At 45.2% G+C, this 19,775-nt stretch overlaps 1 protein-coding gene across 3 annotated transcripts in view; it reads right to left on the bottom strand.

Annotated features, from left to right (window-relative positions):
• Positions 1–14,357, bottom strand: part of GALC (galactosylceramidase) — a 53,309-nt gene extending 38,952 nt beyond the window's left edge. Inside the window, exons 1-3 of one of the 3 annotated variants that reach the window (XM_006112029.5) lie at positions 13,982–14,357; positions 11,909–11,977; positions 8,453–8,516 (exon numbers count right to left, since the gene is read on the bottom strand). In XM_006112029.5, the coding sequence (XP_006112091.3) occupies positions 8,453–8,516; positions 11,909–11,977; positions 13,982–14,344 (496 nt within the window). In that variant the 5' untranslated portion in view covers positions 14,345–14,357. Of the gene's footprint in view, positions 1–2,371; positions 2,447–2,677; positions 3,028–8,452; positions 8,517–11,908; positions 11,978–13,981 lie in introns of those variants that run through there. The other 2 variants (XM_006112031.5, XM_006112030.5) reach the window with 2 other exon arrangements.
• Between the last annotated feature and the right edge of the window lie 5,418 nt (positions 14,358–19,775).

Genomic DNA, 19,775 nt, shown 5'->3' with positions numbered 1-19,775 from the left:
CTTCAGCATGGGCTAGCCACCTGAGTACCCAGAATCCTGAGTGGGCTTCTACAGAGGGCTTCTACACTCCTGCTGCTGTGGTTACACCACTATTGATACTTGTGTTAGCAAAATTGAAGCTAGCTCAGGTACATCTGCACATGTTACACTTATTCCTCTTACTGCAGTGTAGATCTACCCTTAGGCCACATCTATACATACAGCGGCATGCAGATCATGGACACTATACACATGGCTACACACTGCAGTGAAAGGCAGGCTGCATCTACACTTGTCACTGCAGCATGGAGCTGCACATTGCAGCAAAAGGCTCCAGCAGCAGGGAAAGATTCTGGCAGTGAATCACCACCAGCATCTTTTACTCGAATGAGGAAATGCTCCAAGCCAGAGGGGAGCTGCCATATCCTTTTCCCACAATATTTCCCTGGCGAGAGTAACAGTGACAGGAAAAGGTTTAGGCAATTGTTAGGCAGCAAGACACTACACTGCTGAAAATAGCAGCATTGATATAGGAAGCACAACTGGAGCGTGCAGACCAATGCTACTCACATAGCAACACATGGGCCTCCATTTCGTTTTAAAATTTTTCAGGGGCCCTCCTCCTTTTCTCTGAGGCACCACCCTGGATTGCTCCATCCTCCCACCCTCTATTAATTGGTGTCCCCGACCCTCAGTCACTGTCACCGGGCGGGGACAGGAAGGTTGACAAGAGACATGGGCTCCAGGTGGGGTTCTTGGTTCTGGGGTGGGGCAAGGGATAAGGGGCTTGGGGTGGAGGGTGCTCCAGGAGACAGTTTGGGTGCTGGAGGGGACTCCAGACTGTGGCTAGTATATGGGAGGGGGTTTGTACTGTAGGGTCCTGGCAGCATTTACTGGAGCTCCCAGAAGTGCTTGCCAGGTCTCGATAGCCCTTAGGTTCATCAGCACCACCCATGCAGCTTTCTTTGGGTGTGGTTGCCAAATAATGGGACCTGTGGAGCTGGCACTTGGGAGGGAGCAGCATGCAGAACCTCCCTGGCCAGCTCTAAGCCAAGGGGCTGCCAGAACTTGGCAACTATTTCTGGGAGCCACACAGAACTAGGAAAGGTAGGGCACGTGCCCGTGGATTGCAAGAGACACTGGTAGGGAATGAGAGGAGGTGATCCGTAAGGCCTGTGAACCCTTAGGATTTCTGGGGGTCCATAGACCCCAATTTAAGAAACACTGGGGTGGACTATGCACTGTTGGAGGTTCTATAGTGTAGAGCAACACTCTACAAAGCTGCATTTCACTGTTTATAATGCTATTTATATCCATACTAGCTGGATGCAGTGTCTGTATTTTACATACTGCTATAAGTTTAGTCATAGCTCCATTTCTGTTAACAGGAAAGTACAGCATGTTTTCTGTCAAAGGGACTGTGCCCTAGCCTTGCAGGAGGATTGATCTGATGATCTAGAAGATCTTTCATATCCCCAGTTACTGTGAGGTTTATCTTCAATATTATTTTGGGCCCAGGAATCATTGCATGATCATCACAGGTATGTCTAGACTGCATCCCTGTGTCGGCAGAGGGATGCAGATTAGGCAGGTCGACATTGCAAATGAGGCAGGGATTTAAATATCCTGTGCCTAATTTGCATTAAAATGGCAGCTGCGTTTTGCCGACTCAGCACTTTGTCAGCAAAAAGCAGCAGTCTAGAAGAGGATCTGTCGAGAAAGAAAGCCTTTTTCGACAGATCCCTTATATCTCCTCAAGGAGGTTTACAGGATCGGTCGAAAAAGGCTTTCTTTCTCGACAGACACCCCTTTCCCCAGACTGCTGCTTTTTGCTGACAAAGTGCTGAGTCGTCAAAACGTGGTGGCCATTTTATGCAAATTAGGCACGGGATATTTAAATCCCTGCCTCATTTGCAATGTCAACCTGCCTAATCTGCATCCCTCTGCCAACAGAGGGCTGCAGTCTAGACATACCCCACCCCAACAGTATCAGGAGGGGAAAAATATTTTCATCGTCATGCAAAACCTCTGACCTGAGAAACAACAGGCACTGTGGCATAAATTACAACATGTTTCTTTGGGGGGCAAGAGAAACACACATGGAGGAAAAAGGAGGAAACATGCTATGAAACGAAGAGTTCAGTTAAAACTACACTATATCATAATAATGAAAAGTTCCCTCTTACATACAATTTGGACTAGTATTATGCAGGTTTTTTTTCACTGCTAGAAGAAGTTTTGAGATTCACTGAATAACATTCAGTTGTTTTAGCACAGAAACTTTGTGTAGTTCACACCGATCACCACTGCACGTGCAAGTCAGATAATTGGCAAACCATTAGAATTTGAACACTTTAAAGTTGTATCAGTGAAAAGAAAGAACAGTCCTCACCAGTAGAGGGATAATGGCAAATCTCATTTTTAGAGGGTGCCCAGAATCTACACCGATGTGTATATTAGACATAACCTGAGTATGCAAGAACAAACAGAACGATGAGCCAAAAACTCCTAAGATCCAATCCTAGCTCTGACATAGACTGCTTATGCCGCCATGCATTAATCCCTTAATCTCTGTACCTCAGTTTTCAGATGAGGATACTAAGATACTACTCGCCTATCTAAGAAAACCAGAGTCTGATATATTGGCAGGTACGATTTCCAATTAAGAACACTGAGCAAAGAAACGAAGGTTACTCACCTTGTGCACTAACTAGAGTTTTTCGAGAGGGTGTCCCCATGGATGCTCCAAGCTTGATCTTGATGTTGTCCCAGCCCCGGGATCGGAGATTTTGAAGCAGGCCCACACATGCACAACATGAACCAGCGCACGCCATACTAGTATGCACAACACATGCGCGGCCCAATCCCTCCAGTTCCTTCTTTACCCCGGAGACCTCCCTCCAGGGCCAAAGCAGAGGAGAGGAGGGTGGGTCATGGAGCATCCACAGGGACACCATCTCAAAGAACTTCAGGTACTGCACAAAGCTGAGTAACCTTCATTTCTTCTTTGAGAGGTCCCTGTGGATGCTCCACACCTGAGCTATGTCTACAATGGCGCGATCGTGTGCCAGAAGTATGCAAATGAGGCTAAGCATGGAATATCGCTGAGCCTCATTTGCATATCTAATGAGCCGCCATTTTGCGGAAGCTCTTGCACCAGAAGGAGCTGTCTACACTGCCCCTTCTTGCGCAAGAAAAACCCTCTTGTGCAATGCCGTTATGCTGATTATTTTCAGGAATAACGGCATTGCGCAAGAGGGTTTTTCTTGCGCAAGAAGGGGCAGTGTAGATGCTCCTTCTGGTGAAAGAGCCTATTCCGCAAAATGGCGGCTCATTAGATATGCAAATGAGGCTCAGCGATATTCCACGCTTATCCTCATTTGCATACTTCTGGTGCAAGTTCGCGCCAGTGAAGACATAGCCTTGGTGCTTAACAAACAGTTTCGCCCCTTGATGGCTGGGGCTTTGGAATGTTATGGTAAGTAGATGAATGATAACACCGTGGAGCCCTCTGTGGTGTCAAACGCGTAGGACAGTGCATGGTGCTTAGCAAAAGTAAGCCGTGATGCCCAGGTGGCTGCCTTGCAAATGCCCATTAGTGGCATGTTGCGTAGGTATGTAATGGAAGCGGATACGGCCCTGGGGGAATGAGCTGTCAAGCCTAATGGTGGCTGTAGGCCCTTGAGCGTGTAAGCGATTTTTATACAGTCTGTAATCCATTTCGATAGCCTCTGTTTCAATATGGGATGTCTCTTAACTCGATCGGTGAATCTGAGGAATAAGTAAAAAGACACTTGTTGAAGATCAACGGTGTGCATGGTGGACTCCAATGCATTTGCATGTGGCTTTGGGAAGAATACAAGTAGGTTTACAGGTTCATTTATATGGAACGATGAAGAAATCTTTGCAGGGGCGGATATAGGGCAGGGTGAGCGGGGTGGCCGCCCCAGGCCCTGCGCTTCAAAAAGCCCCGCGCATGCGCCGTGACAAAGGGGGGCCCCCGCAAGATTATGCTGCCCTGGGCCCCGCAAAACGGTCATCTGTCCCTGAATCTTTGGTAAGTATTTTGGATGTGTGCAAAGGGTAACCCTATCGGAGTAAAATTCTGAGGTATTGGTGGGCCCATAGTATTTCCTGTCTGCACGCTTGCATGTAGGTGGCATCAACGAAGAAGTTTGCCAAACTGTGTTGGCCAGGTCAAAAATGGTAGGATAAATGGGGAGAGCAATTTTGTAGGATAGAACAGCCTGGAATATATCGGTGAGCTCATGCTGGGTCCCACCACTTCTTCCGTGGCAATTTTGAGCTCAACTGCTCAAAGTCATTAGTGGCTGACAGTCGAGGCGGCATCACTGCCTCATCCGGTGATGAAGATGAGCTGGTAGGTAGTGATGTATCCAGAAGGGACTCCTTCATCGGTTGGGGTGCCCGAGGTTGACTGCAGCAACGATGAGGTTGTGCGTGGTGTATGGGAGGCAGTGTGTTTGTAAGGGCTCAGAGTTATAGGCTGTGATGTCTCCTGTATGACCCCAATATTGCCATTGTATAGGATGTGGTAAAGGAGTAGGCATCCAGTGGTGCCCATACCAAGGGGAAATCACCCTTGGGTCATACTGGGGCTTGTAATATTGCATTGGAGGACTGCTGTGCGGAGTGGAGGAGGCTTGAACCCCTTCCTCATCACCACTGGAAAATTGCAATGGCACCAGGGATAGAACATGTGATGTTGTATCATGTGATTGGACAACAAAATGGCAAACAATATTTAATGTTGATAAATACAAAGTAATGCACATTGGAAAAAAAATCCCAACTATATATACACAATATGATGGAGACTAATTTGCCTACAACTACTCAAAAGAAAGATCTTGGTGTCACTGTTGATAGTTCTCTGAAAACAGTATTGTTTACAGGTTCATTTATATGGAAAGATGAAGAAATCTTTGCAGAGGTGGATATAGGGCAGGGCGAGCGGGGCGGCCGCCCCGGGCCCCGCACTTCAGTATACAGCAGCAGCCAAAAAAGCAAATAGAATGTTAGGAGTCGTTAAAAAAGGGATAGAGAATAAGACAGACAATATCTTATTGCCTCTACACAAAACCATAGTACACCCACAGCTTGAATACTGCATACCGATGTGGTCACCTCATCTCAAATAGATATATTGGCATTGAAAAAGGTTTAGAAAAGGGCAACAAAAAATTATTAGGAGTTTGGAATGGGTCCATATGAAAAGAAATTAAAAAGACTTGGACTTTTCAGCTTAGAAAAGAAGAGACTCAGGGGAGATATGATAGAGGTCTATAAAATCATGACTGGTGTTGAAAAAGTGAATAAGGAAAAGTTATTTACTTATTCTCACAATAAAAGAACTAGCGGTCACCAAATGAAATTAATAGGCAGCAAGTTTAAAACACACAAAAGGAAGTTTTTCTTCACTCAGCGCACAGTCGACCTGTGGAACTTCTTGCCAGAGGATGCGGTGAAGGCTAGAACTTTAACAGGGTTCAAAAAAGAGCTAGATCGATTCATGGAGATTAGGTCCATCAATGGCTATTAGCCAGTATGGGTAGGAATGGTATCCCTAGCCTCTGTTTCTCTAGAGGTAGGTGACAGGGGAGGGATCACATAAGGATTACCTGTTGTGATTCCTTCCTCTGGAGCATCTGGCATTGGCCACTGTCGGCAGACAGGATACTGGGCTAAATGGACTTTTGGTCTGACCCAGTATGGCCGTTCTTATGTTGTCTGTGCCGGCAAAGCATCCGTGCCCAAAAGTGGTGACTGAGGGGCACATGTTACTGCTAAGTCAGTGTTTCACATGTACAGCAAGGATTGGTGCTGGGGTTTGCAATGTATGTCTATACAGTGCTGACGGTGTGTTCAGCACGGATGGAATAGATTGCTGGTATGTTTGCTGGTAGGTCTGCGTTACTGAGTATTTGACCAATGCCACTGCTTTGGTCAGGGCTGACAGTGCCAAGGAACGAGGGGCACCATCGGTGCAGAAGAAGTGGTCAGTGCCGTTGAGTGTGGTGCCAATAGTGCTATCGGTGCCATAGTTATGGGTATCGCTGATGCATGAGATGGTACCAATGTAGACAGCAGTAGTGTACTCTGTACCGGTATAGTCTTAGGGTGGTGTTTAGGCCTTTTTAGTCAGTGCCACCAGCAGCTGATGGTGTTTGAACACCTGAGGTGCCCGGCACATTGTAATTGCTGATGCAGGACCTCTGTGCCGATGGTTTGGGTGGAGACCGCTTTCTGGAGGATGGCTGATAAGGCACGAAGGAACTCCTCTTTTCTGGAGCTTTCTTGCCCTGACGGGAGTCTGGGTTGCCTTCCCAGATCCAAAGCAGGGTAGACTCAGTTTTAGGTGAAGGTCCCTGTCCCTGGGAGTCCTGGCCTTAGGTTTGGCACAGTGAGGACAATCTTGTAATGAATGGTGCTCCCCTAAACATCTGATGCATTGCGAGCGACCATCGTAGATCAGAATTGCAGAATTTAAAACCTGGAGCGCCGGGCATGACCAAAAAAAAAAAAATTTTTAAACTACAATTAACTAACTACATGAGAAGAAAAAACACTAACTAACAATTAATGGCTAAGAGTTGAAGAGTGTCAGTAAGGCAGAAAACCACAGAACTCTGTCTTAGGCCGAGGGCGATTGAAAAGGAACTAGAGCCGTGGTCCCCAACACGGTGCCCGCGGGGGGCATTCGTGTGCGCCCGCCACGTGCTCGGGGCTGGCCTGGCCCCGGGCGCATGGCACTTGGGGCGGGGGGCGCCGGCCCCGGCCCCAGCCGCTTGGAGGGGGGGGGGCGCTGGCCCCGGGCACACGGAGCTTGGGGGGGAGGGGGCGCCGGCCCCGGGCGCGCGGCGCTTGAGGGGAGGGGGCGCCGGCGCCGACCCCAGCCCCCGGCGCTTGGAGGAGGGGGGGGGGGGCCGCCGGCCACCGGCGCGCGGAGCTTGGGGGGGAGGGGGCGCCGGCCCCAGGCGCTTGGGGGGGGGCGCCGGCCCCGGGCGCAGCTATGGGGGGGCCCCGGGTGCAGCTATGGGGGGGGCCCGGGCGCAGCTATGGGGGGGGCCCGGCCCCCCTCCCCTGGCGCCCGGCCACCACCACAGGTTGGGGACCACTGAACTAGAGGGATCGGGCTGCACATGCGCAGTGCCTACTAGCATGGTGTGCACTGGTTCATGCTGCGCATGTGCGGGCCAGCAGGGACTGCTTCAAAATCTCCGATCCAGGTGCCAGGACGGCACCAACACCAAGCATGGAGCACCCACAGAGACCTCTCAAAGTAGTAGTATCTTTTTCTAACTAAGGTTTACATCTAGTTCACACAGCAGAGCTGACACTCAAGCAATGCTAAAGCTATTCAGTGTTATGGCTAGAACCCTACAACACATCTCACTAGTAAGGATGTTAAATATCAACTAATTGACTAGTCGATGCATTTTGCATCAACTATTGGATTCGTCGATATGACGCCTCCGCCTTTGAAGTGGAAATTGCCACATGGAGCCCAGGGTCAGCGAGGGAGTCCACAGCTGACCCCGGGCTCCACACAGCACTGCCGCTTCGAAACACCATGTGCAGCCTGGGGGCACCGACTCTTTTTGATAGAGACAGCAAGGAGGGGCAGGAAGCGATAGTCAGCTAGACTGTCAACTATCCAATAAGCATTTGCTTATCTAGGACCAGTCGACTACTCCTTCACATCCCTACTCACTAGCAGTGTCCCTGTCTTTCAGGAACAGGTATTAGCATAGGGTTTTCTGGAACAATGTAAGTAACAGACTGTACTACATTCTCAAGTAAAATAAGACCCTTCCCATATCAGTTTGAGAACTGGAGCTAGAAAAGTGCTAGCATAAGCTTATCGGAGAGTCAACTAGTCCCTTGACTAGCTGCTTCTCTCCCCCGCTTTGCTGCCTCTATTAGAGGCATCGGGGTGGGGAGGTAGGGGGGCGAAAGAGCATTAGCTGGTGCTGGGGAGAGCGGGCTTAAAAACTGATTCCCCCCAGCACCGTCTCTGTGGGGCATAGGAGAGGAGGTAGCGGGGACCCAGCACAAGCCGGGAATCAGCTGATTCCCAGCTCCCCCGCCCCCCAGCTGCATTTCTGCCAGCTCTTAATACACTTAAAAGGCAGAGCCAAATTGGGGTTAGCTCCCGGGGACAGGCGCTAACCTCGTTGTGGCTCCCACGCTTATCGACTAGTCGACGGAAATTCCGTCAACTAGTCAATTAGATGATTAAACTAAATTTAACATCCCTAGCTAGCAGTAAACATTTTTAGACATAGCAGTGCAATCCCATGCATATCATAAAGAGCCTTAGTATTTCAAAAGAAGTGAAATTTTCATCACAATGTTTATCACTAAACTGGTGGCATTTCATCTATTGCGTCACCACACCATTTGAAGTAAGAATGACCTGCATAAAACCAGTAAGCCCAAGAATTCATACCTGTTGACTGTCCATCACCACCAATCTCTACTTTGAGAATATGCAAAGAGGCACCAAAATTTGGCTTAAAAAAAAAAAGAAAAAAATGAATAAGCAGAAGAATGGTCAACTAAAAAGTGTATCACCATCATCTTCATCCCTTTTCTATCTGAATATTTTTACCATCATCACTTACAATTAATGCATCTGAAAGATTACAGCAGAAAGCTATTGCTCTTTTTCCAGTATATTTTATGTAACTGAGTGTACTTTGTTTCTAGTCAGTTTCACTGTGTCTCCTGTAGTTATTAGTACATTTCCCTGTTTGCATGAATCTTCAGCACAGAAAAGTTAAAATAGAAAGATGTCAAGATAAAGCCCAAAAATTTTGTACAGTAGTCCAAAGACTAACATAGGACAATACTATTTTAAGCTGAATCGATTTCTAGATGACCGTGTTCCTTCAAAAACTAAAAAAAACTTGGACGCTTGAGGATTGAGACTGTTGTAATTACATTGGTTTAGATACTGATCTAGAAAAGCAGAACAGCCTTCTAAACGGATAGATTTTCTGATACGAAAGTGCTTATATTCATTTATTTAAATAATTCAGAACCTTAACAGTTCTGATTAACTTCTTTTGTGGGTAAGGCAATAGCTACATATAAGAGGTCATATGCTACATTCACGTTTTCCACAGGTGACCGAGCACACAAAAGGCAAAAGCAGCTACATCATGTCTCTTCCCCACTTTCCATCAAAAACCTTTACAGCTACTTCTCTAACACAGCAACTATGTTCTACAGGGCTGAAACCAAGAGAACAGCTACTTCAGAATGGTATGTTGGCCACCTCAGGGTACAGATCACAAGCAGTGAACAGCACTCTTACCTGGAACTTAGGGCCTGTCTATACAACTTTGGTACTTGCTGTAGCTATATCAGTGCAGACATTGATATAATTAAGTGGCATGGGCAGCTTTACTGGTATAAAGGTACTTTTATTGGTTTATCTAAAGAATTCTAAACCATAACTAGTTAAACTTGCATCATAGGCAAATCTTAGGATAGCAATTCTATTGAAATGGAACAACCTTAGCAAGCTAGAGCAAGGATACTTTGCAATAGCCAACGAACAATCATGAAGCATAAATACTTTTGGCCTCTGATTCAAAATTGTCTTCAGGGTTTACAACCCATAATAGTTATGACCACCAGAGTTCCTTGTAAGCTGTGTGCTTGTGTGGCTGCCCAGGAGAGATTCCAGCGACACCCAGCTGATTAGCAGAGCGCCCTCAGTTAGGTTTGTGTTTCTCCTGGTGATGCACATTTGTTCATGCTCCAGTGCATACAAATTATTCCACACATGGATGGAAAAATTTAGAGGGAACCTTGGTGACTACATCAACTCTTTATTTATCCACCTTTAAACTAGAAAAAAAAACCTTCTAGTTCTATCCCAATGTCCCAAAATATTTAATCACTAGCACATTTATCTAGAATTTCTAAGATCCTTAACTCAATTAAGGTTTGGGTTTTTTAAATAAAAGGAAAATGTGCATGCTTTATTTAAATTATTATATTTTTCAGAAACTGGGAATGAGAGCACAGTGAACAGTTTCCAGCCAGAGTGAGGAATGCAGCAACCTGTGCACTTTCCCCCCATTCCTCCCTAACAAAGGGGAACAGCCAGCATTGTCCCCATATGAATGAAGGGAGAGGGAGAGGCTTGGAGCCGGGGTACTTCCATATCAGGGAAGCCCCTTTCACCTGCCTGGTGAGTCTTTTCTTTATGGTTTTACGAAATGTAATCCCATTCCAGACACAACCTATTTCCCTGGTACAACAAACCCTTGCCTTGCTTTTTAAGTTTTGATAAAAGGAAGCTATGTAGAAAATTTGGTGGTCCTAGTTCTCAACGTTTAAGAGGAGTTCTTGAACAGACAAACTCTCAAATATCTAGTAATTAGCTATTTCAGAATAGCAATAAAACAGAATCTCAGTAATTGGTATTTTCAAAATTAAACAAACTCCAACAGAAACAATAAGATGTTGATTAGCCTATATTATGGTTATTACCAAGAGGAAGTATCCTTACACTGTTTAGTTTATTCAGTATAATTCCTTATTTTGTCTTAATTTAGGAAAAGTGGTGTTTACTCTTGGCAGCTATTACACCATGGGGTAACAAGATCTGACTATTCAGCCTTAGAATTTAGGTCCCAGATAGAGTTATCACCACACAAATAAAACTTACCTTCAAGTTGCTGTATTTATAACCATACTATCTTGTAATTAGACAGGATTGCAAAGCAAGCTGCAGAATTAGGCCAGCATTCCCTGTTTTACACACAGAGACAGTTGGTCTCAGAAAGGTGAAGATAAAGTCCTGTGAACACTAATGAACATGCTTAAGTTTACACAAAAGTAGTCTCTTTGCAGTCAAAAAGACTGCTTATGTGCATAGAACAAGCAAGTACATAAGTGTTTGCATATTCAGGAGCTAAGAAGTTAAAACAAGTCAGTGAATGACCGAGCCAGAATCGTAATATAGATTAGCTCTCTTATCAGTAAGAATTATGTCTATTCATTGTATGTTGGGGTGAGGTTACTTTTAGCCAATGTGTGTTCAACACAGATGCCCAAAAATCCATAAAGAAGGCAGCTGGGGAGGCAAATGAAAGGAGTTGGGGCTCTCTCATATACCGTCATGAATAATCTTTTGTAATGTTCTCTAGTGCACTTTGCTAACAGCACTATAGTAATGTTAAATAGAAAATTTTCACACCAGCAGATTGTACACATACCATGGGCTCGCCAAGCGGCAGTGAGCCTTGCTCGCCAGCCGCACGGTTCTGCGCTCTGCGCATGCGCAGATCATTCTGTGCATGTGCAAATCGCTCAGCGCTGGCTCTTTCAGGGTGTAATCTACTCGCCACGGGTGAGTAGATTACATTGTTTGTCAAGCCCTAAGTAACACACAGCATATTAGTATGCTTTAGAAATTATAAGATAACAGTCTACACAAAGAAATAATGAAAACAAGTGCTGAGAACAAATAACCATTTCTGGAGTTCGATGGATAAACATTCAATTGATGTTTTATTGATATTTAATTAAAAACAACTAAGCAAACATCAGATGTTTGTTTCAATTAAAAAACAAGCATAAAAAGACAACAAAATATTGTTTGCAATCACAATTATAGGTAAATTAGTATTGGTTAGTCTTTGTATAAGGTGCCTAATAGGATTTTCAAAAGCATCCAGATGTGTCAGTACCTTTAAAAACAAGGCTCTACGTATCGTTATAATAATTAATAGCATGACTTTATTTAAGCAGTCCCTCTAATACTGCAGAAAATAAGGTGGGTTTTTTAAGTAACTAATTCATTATAGAGAACTAATTCATTATAATTCACCATGAAAAATAAGAGTACACACTAAAGTTCTACAAGAGGTTGTAAGACAAATATTACCATAAACAGATAATCTAAGATCTGGGAGCGATAAGGCTCTGGGTAATTCACCAAAAGTCGAGAGGTAGCCTGAAAAAAGAAAGAAAAAAAAGAATATATGTAGAGGGTTATTATTTATTTGAATTTCAAATAGTAAAGGGAGTCCTATCTAAGCCTCAAGGCATTGTAATAAAATGCAGAATACAGGCAGTCCCCGACTTACGCGGATCCGACTTATGTCGGATCCGCACTTACGAACGGGGCTTTCTCGCCCCGGAGGTCGGGGCGAGAAAGCCCCGTTCGTAAGCTGCTCCGGTGCCCCTGGTCTGCTGGAGACCGTCTCCAGCAGACCAGGGGCACCGGGCGGGTTCCTGCGCTTCTGAGGCTTTGCCAGAGCAAAGCCTCAGAGGCGCGGGAAACCGCCGCTGCTGCGGCTTCAGTCTGGGTGCCTGTGGTCTGCTGGGGACGGTCCCCAGCAGACCACAGGCACGGGACTGAAGCTGCAGCCGCGGCGGCTCTGCTCCCCGTGTCCCTGGTCTGCTGGTGGGAGGGGGCGCAGCTAGCGTGCTCCCCCCCCCCAGCAGACCAGGCTTTTGTTTTGGACTCTGGGGCAGAGCAGCTGGGGCGCTGCCAATTAGTCCTGTAGCGCCCGCTCTGGGCACTACTGGACCAACCCGGCAGCACCCCAGCTGCTCTGCCCCAGGTCCTGATTCAGCCGCTGCTGGTCAGTTTCAGCAGCGGCTGAATCAGGACGCCTGGGGCAGAGCAGATGGGGTGCTGCTGGGTTGGTCCAGTAGCACCGAGGAGCGGCGCTACTGGAGCAACCCAGCAGCACCCCAGCTGCTCTGCCCCAGGCGTCCCCAAGTCAGCTTCTGCTGAAACTGACCAGCGCTGACTACAGGAAGCCCCAGGCAGAGTTGCGGGCTTCCTGGAATCAGCTGCTGATCAGTTTCAGCAGCAGCTGACTTGGGGACGCCTGGGGTTCTTAAGTTGATTCTGTATGTAAGTCAGAACTGGCGGTCAGTTTCAGCAGTGTCTGAATCTGGACGCCAGTTCCGACTTACATACAGATTCAACTTAAGAACAAACCTACAGTCCCTATCTTGTACGTAACCCGGGGACTGCCTGTACAATATAATCCATCTCGGGTATGAGGAGTCATACATTTTCCCAAGTAAAACCTTTTATCCAACTAACATGGTCTTCTTCCCTCTATACATTTTCCCTGCTTTTTTTCCTCCTAAATCCAAGTCAGACTACATGTCCAAGCTAACTCCAGTAACCTACCACAGTAGAGTTTGAATGAAGCTCATGACTTTAATCCTTGGACTGGAAGAGGTCTGTGGAAACTTACTAGGCATTTGGTGGTTTAAATATTTTAAAAACAGCAGAGAGAAGTCTTTAACCAAAGTAAGTCATTGATGCAAGTAATCCAAGAATTTCACTCTAGTTAGCCAAGGATTAATTTGTCCTTTAGAATCGCCTAAAGAAAGATTATTAGTGTCCTATCTGGAAATAGACTACACATACATCCCAAATCTTGCTTTTGAGAGGACAAGGGCCAACAAGAAGCACTGTCCCAAATAATTCACAACCTCAAACGTTACTCATAGCCAGGAGCTGCAACTAACATGTAGGGAAACTCTTGTCTCACTCCAGGACTAACTTGGTGCCATGCTTTTAGCACCTGAATATGACTTGCAGCAATACCCCCATCCCATTCCCCTCAACACACAGACACACACTCATCCTTCTGGATTTTCGTATACTACTATTTCTTCTTGTTTTCCTTATAGAGCCCTTCACTATGCATTGAAAATCTAAGGGCAGTCCTCACACACAGCACAAGAGATGTGTCTCCTCAGCCTTGTTCGTTCTCCCCATACACAGCTGCACAACCCGGGGGGGGGGCACCCAAAAACTTGCCCAAGACTCTGATCTCCCTCCAGTCACCCCAACTCACACCCACTTCCCTTCCTCTTGCCCTCCAGACCCCCCACTCGCTCATATTCCCGCTCCCTCCGTTCCCCATTCACCCTCTATCCACCCCTGCCCCCACCGAAACCCCCTCCCGCCCTGCCTGTCCCCGCTCACCCCTCCGCCGCTCACGGCCCCGATGCCGTCGAACTCTCGACCCAGCCCGCCCGAATCGTCCAGCACGTAGCCCGGGGGGCGAGGGCACGAGGCGCAGCCCAGCAGCGCCCAGCCCCACAGCAGCGCCCAGCCAGGGCAGCCCACGCGCTTCCCGCCGGCAGCGTCCGCAGCAGCCATCCCGTTCCTACAGCAACTCTCACTGCACCCCAGCCTTCGTGACCGCGCCAGCTGGCGATCACCTGACAGAGGCTCGGCCTCTCCGGGACCCGCCCACCTTTTCCGAAAGGAGAGAAAGAAACGGGGCGGAGGGAAGGAGCTCGAGCGGTCACGTGATAGCGCGAGCTGTAAGGTAGCTGCTGCCATGTTGTATAAGGGCACGAAGATGCGAGCTACGTTACGTGCCTCTGCGAGAGGCTGGCGTCCGAGTGAAGCCACTTCGACGCCATATTGGAGGTGGGCGGGACTGAGCGAAGAAAGCCCACGAGGCGTCCTATTGGCGGGAGGGTGGTTGGAGTCGAGCCTGAGGCTCAGCCCAGGGCAGATTCACCTCTACCGCAGGTTCAGAGCCTGCCGCCCAGCGAGACAGACGGGGACAGGGCCCGGGCGCTGGCCGGCCCGTCGGGCTGATAATGCCGCGTGTGTATTTGCACCCCTCCCCACCTAAGGAGTCTGGCCGCAGGGCCCTGCTGCTGCACTTGTGGCATGAATCACTGCCCCACAGCGCTGGGGGGAAACACCAGACCAAGCACACGGGGGTGTAATTGTAAATATACTGGGCAGCACTGATACAAGCACCCCTCTGAGCAATATCCTACAACTGTCCAGCAGTGGAACAGAGTGACTGCATCCTGGAGCAACTTGCCATCCTGGAAGCCATGGAGGAATGTCCTGATTTAGTCCTAAGTGATGGTCAGGATCTGGTCCATGAGGTGAACATAGCTGAACTGTTTAGTAATAGTGACCCTAATGTAATTCAAATCAAAATAGGGATGGAGATCTAATAATTCCAAAGTAGCAGTTAACTTCAAAAGGCAACTACAGAAAACTGAGGAGGTTGGTTAAACAGGTTTAAAGGAACAAACATAACATTGAAAAACCTGCAAGCTGTATTGAAACTTTTTTAAAACACCAGAGCACTGGCTCAAATGAAATGTATAACCAAAACAAAAAATAGTAGGAAGATAAACAAATTCAAGCAACATAGTAAAAGAGACAATTAAAAGCAAAAAGAAATCTTTTCAAAATTGGAAGTCAAATCATACTCAGAAAAATAGAAGCTCAAGTGCTGGCAATCAAATGTAAAAGTGAAAAGTATAAATCAAGATCTACACTATGCAGTTAGTTCTTGGTATAACTACATTGCTCAGGGATGTGAAAAATACACACTGGCACTCCCTGATTGATGCAGTTATACCAACATTGACCTCCCTTATGTAAACACTTTTTTTAAAAAAACATAGTTTAGCAGCACCATAAAGACAAAACATGTAGATAGTATCATGAGCTTTCGTGGCTGCAACCCACTTGTTCAGATGAATGAAATATTAAAAGTCCAATTCCAAAATAAACGGGATGGGGGGGAGAAGGAAGGGAAAGAAAAAAACAGTGAATTAGAGTGTTCATGTTACATGAAATTGATAGAGACGGTGCAAATTATTTTTAAGTACCCATTGTGTGGTTTGTTAAGTCATTAGGCTGTGGATAGTGTGCTAGCCAGGTGATGTCTTTTTTCATATCTTTATGATGGGTCTTAAACGCGTAAATGAAGTTAAGTTCTAAGGCTTCCCTGTGTATTTGGATTGTGGAATTGGCCTGAAACAACACTGTGACTTTGAGATCCATTAATGAACGCCAGGGCAGGTTAAAGTGTTCTCCCAACAGGTTTCTGTGTGTTGTCTTTTCGGATATCTGATATGTGTCTATTAATTCTTTCCTGTAGATGCTGTCCAGTTTAGCCAATATACATGGAAGAGGAGAATTGATGGCATAAATCACATTAGTGGAAATGCAGTTAAATGAGCCTCTGATGTGGTGGGTGATGTGGTTGAGTCCAATGATGGAATTGTTTGTGTAGATAGCGTTGGCACTGGAACTGATCGCAGGTGTGAGTTCCTTCATGATTATGATGGAGATGTGTTGCGTGGCTACTGGAAAGAATTTGTTTGAGATTACAGGGTTGTCTGTAGGTGAGGAATGAATGGTCTTTCCCACAAGTTTTTCCTGTTACCAACTAACTTGTCTACCCCCTGAAGCTTTTATCCAATAAAACATTCTGTAAAAAGGGAAGGTGAATCAAATTGGTAATGCGCTGAAATATTAACAGTACTTATCTATAAATGGGACTTTTCATCTGTTGATCATAAGCACTTTATAAGAATAATTACTCCTTTTGCAGCTGGAGAAAATGAGACACAAAGAGGTGAAAAGATCCAATAGCTAGTCAGTGTCAGATCTTCATATAGAAATCCAGGTCTTGTCTTTTTATCTGAATAAGGGATATTGCTAATCTTGCATCAGCAATTACTTCTGCTTCTTATGTTGTTGAATAACTGAAGTGACTAAACAGTGACTAATATTTCCTGTTTGTTTGCTAATCCTTACTAACAGCATTGAACACATGTATAACATTTTGTAATTATAAACATTAATTAGTTAATCTTTCCACATTCCATCAAGCTATGTAAAGCAGTATTATCAGCTCTGTTTTGCAATGGAGAGGCGGGCAATAAACAGGTTACATAACTGCTCAAAGCTACAAAGTGAGTCAGTGGCAGAACCAGAGTTAGAATTCTTGGCTTCCACTCCCTAATCAATCTACTAGATTATATATCTTGCCACATCTTTAAATGATGAGCAGTTTAGTAACATTATTTCGCCATAATGATGTGACAGATTAAGTCACTTTGATAAGTTTTGTTCAGCACCTAAATGAATCCAGATTATTCTCAGTAGAAGATCCTCAACTCTGGAATGATCATCTCATTTGCCAATGAGAGGCCAATGCAGTGGTGGGGAAAGTACCCAAAAAAGTTACTTGAGTAAAAGCACAGCTACTTTGAAAAAAAATGTAATTAAGTAAAAGTCAAAGTATCTTTCAGGAAAACTGCTTGAGTAAAAGTACAAAAGTATCGCATCTTAATTGTACTCAAGTATCCACAAGTAAAAAGTAGCCGTCCTATGGACATCCATGGTTAACCACCCAAGTTATCATAGGGCACCATTATTTTTCACACACATTTTTATACACACACACACACATAATGTGCATGTATATATATGGATATATATATATATATATAGTTATAAGTGTGTGTATGTATGTGTATATATATATATATGCGTGTGTGTGTGTGTATTATATACTATATACACACACTACTATATACACACATATTATACATTTATATTTCAAATCTGGAATTTAAATGTAATTGCAGCCTTCATTTATAAAGCTGAAGAGTGACCAAATTTTATAACTAAAAAAAGTTTATTCAATGCATATTACTGTTCCAAATAGAATTTGCTACAGATGGTTCAGTGAAATGGGTATTAAGTGTAATCAATAGTCATTGGAGAGTACAGTGAAATATTGATACAATCAAAGCTGTTGTATTCTGCTGAGCAGAAAATGGAAATCCTTTCCTGTGAAGTGTGTGTGTGAATTTATCCACAGGATTAATTTTAAAGAAAAATTCTGTGTTGGGAACAGGAGTTTAGCCACAGGTGGGTCCTCATTGTCCACTCACCCACTTTGCAACCAGACCCATCCCCTCGGGGCTTACCCTGCTCCACTCCAGCCAGGGTCTGGGGTTGGGGCTTATCCCCTCTTCCCTTCTGTCCTGCTCCTCCCCATTCTTGCCCACCCACACCACTGGGTAATTTTTCAGCTTCACCTCTGCCAGGCTGGAAGGGACTTGTTAATTTCACGTGACGCTAACAAGATACTTGCAGCTCTAGTGCTGAAGAGGGAAAGAGCTGTTGCTCCCAAGGTGGGGACTGTAACACAATGGGTCTCAGTGCCTGCTGCTCCTGCTGTTCCCTAGGAAATTAATTTTTCCGCTCTGGGGTGCCCCCTTTTGGCTGGTGACTTGTTCCCTCCAGCAGACCCGCGTCCTCCACGGCGAGAAAAGCCACTCCGCGTCTCCCTGGTCTGCTGGGGGGAAGCGCCCCCCGCGCCGCCGGAGGCGGCGACAGTGGGGAAGGCACCCCATACTAGGTGCGCCCTCCCCCCGTTTGTAACTAGGGATCCAACGTAAGTCGGATTGATGTAACCTGGGGACTGCCTGTAACGCTGCTGTGTAGACATGCCCAGAAAGTTCTTGCGCAGTATATGATGCTTCAGCTCCTCTTCTGCTTCTGCTTCCTTTTCTGATAAGTGCACAGTGAAGAAATTGGTTATAATAGTTAGCGTACAACATAATACAAGAAAAAACAGCAATCTGAACATTTTATATTAATAAAAACAAATTGCTTCTTTCTCGTGGCAGAAAAAGAAACTTCAGCAGAAAAACTAAGCTACCACCGATCTCATCCTGAGTCCACAATGGGGAGGTGAAAGGTGAGTCAGAATCTCTGGGAGCTACAGAATGTTTAGATCAGTGAGCAGAATGCAAGACTGACAGATTCCCTTCCAAATAGAGTCCTGATCTGTACACCATCTCAGGTGGCAAAAAAACACCCAATTGCCATATTGTAGACTATTGTCTGAACCTCATTTTGTAGGCATCCTTCAGTTTGAAACTGATCAGTGATTTTAGGGTTAATGTATCCATTACTGTAAAATTTTGGTTTAATGTACCCATCACTGCAAACATGGTGAATGGAAATATTGGGTCTTGTTGTGGCAGGTAAACAGAATTCAGATCTTTGAATCAAACAGAAAAGAGCTCTCTAGTGTTGTCTTCTGATTCGACAGAGCCTGAACTTGCTGGTTAACTCATTTCACGGTTTTGAAATATGATACCACGGGCCTATATTTAATTTCTCCTATTCATTTCATTTGAATCAGCAAATAGGCCATCTGTTTGTGTTACCCAGTATGTAGAAATCTGCTGCTGAGATGTACCAGTCTACCAAATGCAGAAGTGATTCACAACCAACCAAACTCAAAAGTTATGAGAATTAATGTAAACAAAAACAAAGTGTCTCACCCACAGAGAAAAAAAGAGGATGTGCACAAATTAACCAACTGTGCAATAGTTAAACCAGGATTATTTGTTAAAAGATTCAAAGGCCTGAATTTCCTCCTTTTAACTTCAGTTGGAGCAGGTCTTAATTGCAGTTTATAGAACTTTTACTTATATACATTTACATATTCTGTATATTACATGTATTTTACTTTCATGTCGTGGGTCAAATCCTGTAGTCCTTATTGAGGCAAAACTCCCATTCAAAGACTTGACCCTGTAAATGGATTAATATAGTTTTTAAATCCATATTTACAAATTTTGAAATGAATCAATTCTTATTGGGTCAAACCCTCAGGTCCTTTTCAGTTTCAGTTAAGTTTTGTTCTGGCTAATTTCCAACTAACTGAATGAGGTTGTCTGAGAAAAGCTGAAATAAAAAATGAATGTCTGATACTTCAACAAGCAGGAGTTAGTAAGAACCTCTGATTTTTGGCATATTAAAATTTAAAAAATGGAGCACTGTAACTATGGAGCTATCCTCTCTGCATTCTCCACGTCAGTAGCATAGAAAAGGGTGGCCACAATATACTCCACTTTATGAAATCAGATGCTGATTTTGGGCTCTTGTAAGGTTGCCAAGGCAACCTCACATGGGCAAAGTTTCA

Source organism: Pelodiscus sinensis, chromosome 5, assembly GCF_052426305.1.
Source record: "Pelodiscus sinensis isolate ZL-2025 chromosome 5, ASM5242630v1, whole genome shotgun sequence".
NCBI lineage: Eukaryota > Metazoa > Chordata > Testudines > Trionychidae > Pelodiscus > Pelodiscus sinensis.
Note: the sequence above shows the minus strand (reverse complement) of the source record. Positions and strands in the feature narration are given on the sequence as shown.